At 33.0% G+C, this 4051-nt stretch overlaps 1 protein-coding gene across 1 annotated transcript; it reads right to left on the bottom strand.

The window, feature by feature from the left end:
• Nucleotides 1-1251: 1251 nt before the first annotated feature.
• Nucleotides 1252-2482, bottom strand: LOC145008275 (uncharacterized). The gene is made up of 2 exons (XM_078966899.1): nt 1848-2482; nt 1252-1709 (listed from the first exon to the last, which is right to left on the bottom strand). Exons 1-2 carry the CDS (start codon nt 2316-2318, stop codon nt 1482-1484), a joined length of 699 nt encoding a protein of 232 aa, XP_078823025.1. The 5' UTR covers nt 2319-2482; the 3' UTR covers nt 1252-1481.
• Between the last annotated feature and the right edge of the window lie 1569 nt (nt 2483-4051).

Below are 4051 nucleotides of genomic sequence, written 5' to 3'. Positions count from 1 at the left end.
AATTGTGGTTTTCACATTTGTTTTGATTTGCAAAGGCTAAAAAGAAGTGAGGATGTGGAGCATGAGAAGATGAACTTGATCATAGACAATAGGAGATCGTCACCTGTTACCAAGATTGACGTTTATTCTTTAATGCTTAGTAGTGGACTATGTTTAGATTTGAACAATTATTGCTACTCGTCATAGATGATGCGAAACATCATTTCATTTCATGCTTTATATAGATAAGGTTTTAGATATTCTTTTGATAATGAGAATGAATCTATTTATGCTTATAATAATGGTGTATTTTATGTTGAAGCTTTACCTTGTGATGGTGTGTATCAAACTGTGATGGTTGTAGACAATTTAGGTAATAATGTTCTTTAAATTGATTCGTCTAATGACTTAGACAAAGCATGCTTGTGGCATTGTCGTCTTTGACATGTCAACAAGAAATACATTGTCTAACTCCAAAATGATGGAGTGTTGGAATTGTTCAACTTAAGGTTAAATGATACATGCAAGTCGTGTTTACTTGGAAAAATGACTAAATCATCTTTCACTAGCTCTTGTGAAAGATGTGAATAATTGTTGGATCTCATACACACAAATGTGTGTAGGCCCTTCATATCCACCACAAGGATTCAAACCAATTTTATGTGACTTTTACTGATGATTGTAGCAGATATTGATATATCTACTTAATCAAACATAAGTCAGAAATCTTTGAAAAGTTCAAAGAGTTCAAACAAAAAGTCGACAATCAATTAGACAGGAAGATCAAGATGTTTAGATCTGATAGAGACGGTGTGTATCTTAGTATCGAATTCCACGACTACCTCAAGAAATGTAGAATAGTTTCGCAATTAAAACCTCCTAAGGCACCACAACTTAATGGTGTGGCTAAGAAACGCAATCGAAGTCGAGTATTTGTATTTGAAAAAAAAAATGGTGAAAAATATTGAAAGAAATTGTGATTTGATTTCAATACAACTAATAAATATATAACATATGTAAATTTCGCATAAACATATCTCTCGAATTGTTTAACGAAACTAAATGGTAACGATCTAACAGTTCTACGTGCAAAATTGAATTTTACAATATATTCACATAATCATTTTATGTCTACCAAAATATTAACTAACCAAACATAAATCTTTTCTCGAAACGATGATAATCTTGTGATAGAAGTTGGAAAGATAATCATTTGATGTAATTGCTCTTATAGATTTGGGATTTTCGTGAAATAATAACAAACAAAACAAAAAGTGAAATTGGCTTAATTTATACAACCTCAAAACCCATTTCGCTAATAGAACAAAAATAATTAATGTACAAAAGCACAGAAAACATACAACTAATTAATATTCCCTGCTATTAAGTGTCAATAACAACAAATAAAGATATTGTTACGTTATCTGAACTGAGATTACTTTTTCTCCTCTATGTATTTATACTGTACTTACATAACATAGATATACAAGTGTACAACTGATTTATGGCATCGAGTTCAAATCAAATTCAGCGATTCTCGTTGATTTACTCGTGCAGTTGGCCGGAGAAGACATGTAGTCGCCGGATATTTTGTTACGTTGACGGATTTTCTTCAGTTTTCCGGCGGTTGAATCGGAGCTTGACTGAAATGAGGTTGTGTCGTCTTGTTCCGGCATCGGAGACGACGGCGTAAGGTGGTTAGTGTTCGCCGATGAACAATCGAAGTCATCCTGAATATAAAATGAACATCGTTACTATCAAAACTATTAATAGATCTAACTGAAATTTGCGAGATTTTGGGGGAATAAAACTAAAAAAACCCACAATCAATCAACGAAATCACGACTATCAAAGGATAATTGTTGTACCTCAGAGGTAAGATTAAGATCTACAACATTCTGGCGTTTTCGTTTCATTGAAACGCCTCCGTCGGAAATCGATAAATCTCCGCTGGTAGATGAACTAGTTGCCGGTGGGAGCGGCGTCGATGACGACGGCGCGACGTGATTATCAATTTCATTCACTGAAACCTCTAATTCAAGCTCATCGGTGTACACGCCTCCGTCGTATTCATCGTTACCTCCGACTTTCTCTTCATCGTCGGAAATATCTTCAACAACACACTTTGCACAGATCGACGCCGTGGAAGGGCAAAGTTTATCGCCGGAGGCAGTCCAAATCGTCGGAGACTGACATAGTTGGCAAAGAAGGCTCCTGGAATGCCTTGCTACAAGGAAGTTGGCTGAATGAACTTTCGCATCGCAGCTCCAACATAAGCTAGCCATGTCTGATTCACAGTATACTTTAGCAGTAGATTTGCAAAGCACACATCTCTTCATCTTCGTTTACAACTTCAGATCCTTAAAATTCTCTCTCGAAATCAAATACTTGAATAATGAATACTTGCGGTTGAACTTGAAGGAGAATATGGTGACTGGTGAGAACAAGAGAAAGATGATGTGATTTGTAAGCGAATAGCTATGACGAAACCACTTGCTCTCACCTGTTGAAACCACCCTGGTTTTCAATATATATAACGAAAATGCCACTCGATTAGAAAGTAATTCATCTATCATTTCAACTTTTGGAAAAGCTGATTATATAAAAATATCAGCCTTTGATTTATTTTCTTTTATTTTTTTTATTAATTTCAAAAATAAAATTGTAAGGTATCGATTTTTTTTGTTTTTCTAATAGGGTTAAATATATATACGTACTTAACTTTATTTCTGAAGTAATTTAACAAAACATTTTTACATTAATTATACAACCATGTATTAATTGAGAAATTACTTTTATTGCAAAATTAATTAAAACTTGAAACATTATTATATGATTTTTTTCAAAGGAAATGTAATGTAATTCACCAAAATTGTAGATTTCATGTAATTGTAACACGATGTGATAAATTAGAGGCATTTCCTTTTAATGATTATAGTAAGAGACCGATATTGAATCGGTCGGATTCAAAACGTTACATTTAGTTCACAAAATTTGAACCAATGAATCAGTTGAATTTGAATAAGTCAAACATTAATATACGTTGATATCTTTTTTTTTTCCCTAATACACTCATTCTATTTTATTATTTCTTCACACGCTGAACATCTTAGCGACTTGCGTCTGTCCTTCGACCTCTGACCTCCATCGCCAACACCATATTAACCTTCTTAGCTACCAATAACAACGTTGCTAGTTATTTATATTTTTGCTTTAAAGCAACGCCTCCAACAATCTATGTCTGCAATTGCGATTGCCTCCGATCGAGTTATTGTAATTACGATTACATCCACTAGTGTTTTGGTGTTCATCTGTAATTGCCTCTGATCAATGCATTTCTCTCATCCGCTCATCGAAGCTTCTCTCGCCAAGCAAGTACTTCTACTTTGTTCATCTGGAATTGCCTCCAATTGACGCCTTATTCTCTTACCAACGAGACATCTTATCCATTATTTATGATAAATCCAAGAGAAACTTGAACTAAAGTGTTTGAATTCAATGGAAATTGAAGTAAATCAAAGTATTTATTATAAATCATATTTTAACTAGAATTGTAGCTCAACCTCACTTATTGCATATTTCTTTGTTTTTAACGAATGCATTCTATGTATTTGATGAAATATGTAAGTTGGGAAACATCACTAGTTTGAAGTAATGTACTGCCTTAATAATCTTAAACGATGTTAGTTTCATAGCAACAATCATGGACTTCTCATTAATGGTTTGTGTAATCAAGATCCAATTAGTAACATGAGATATTTTTGTTTTTTGATTTAAAGATAATTTGAGTGCATTGTTTTGTTATTCTTGAATTCGTTGATGAATCTTACTTTTGTATGTATATAGGAAAGCAATACCTTGGTGAACCTTGCTTTTACGACTTGAGAATGATTTACATATTTGATTTGTTTTGATGAATTAAACATTGGTAAGTTTAAGATATGGGTATTTAAAAAAGCATGGAAAAATGGTTAGTTTTTGCTTAAAATAAAATAAAGATTTGTTGATATTTGTATTGTTTTCGCTTAAACAAAAATGATTTGTTCGCAGTTTTTATGTTTGTATGTGATGA

This window comes from Lactuca saligna, chromosome 8, assembly GCF_052625555.1.
Source record: "Lactuca saligna cultivar CGN05327 chromosome 8, ASM5262555v1, whole genome shotgun sequence".
NCBI classification, from domain to species: domain Eukaryota; kingdom Viridiplantae; phylum Streptophyta; class Magnoliopsida; order Asterales; family Asteraceae; genus Lactuca; species Lactuca saligna.
This window is presented reverse-complemented; position numbering and strand designations above follow the sequence as displayed.

Coding starts and splice junctions, on each gene's coding strand:
- LOC145008275 (XM_078966899.1), bottom strand. CDS start 2,318: ATGAAGAGATGTGTGCTTTGCAAATCTACTGCTAAAGTATACTGTGAA. Junction 1,710..1,847: donor ATCTTAATCTTACCTCTGAG/GTACAACAATTA, acceptor TTTTATATTCAG/GATGACTTCGATTGTTCATC.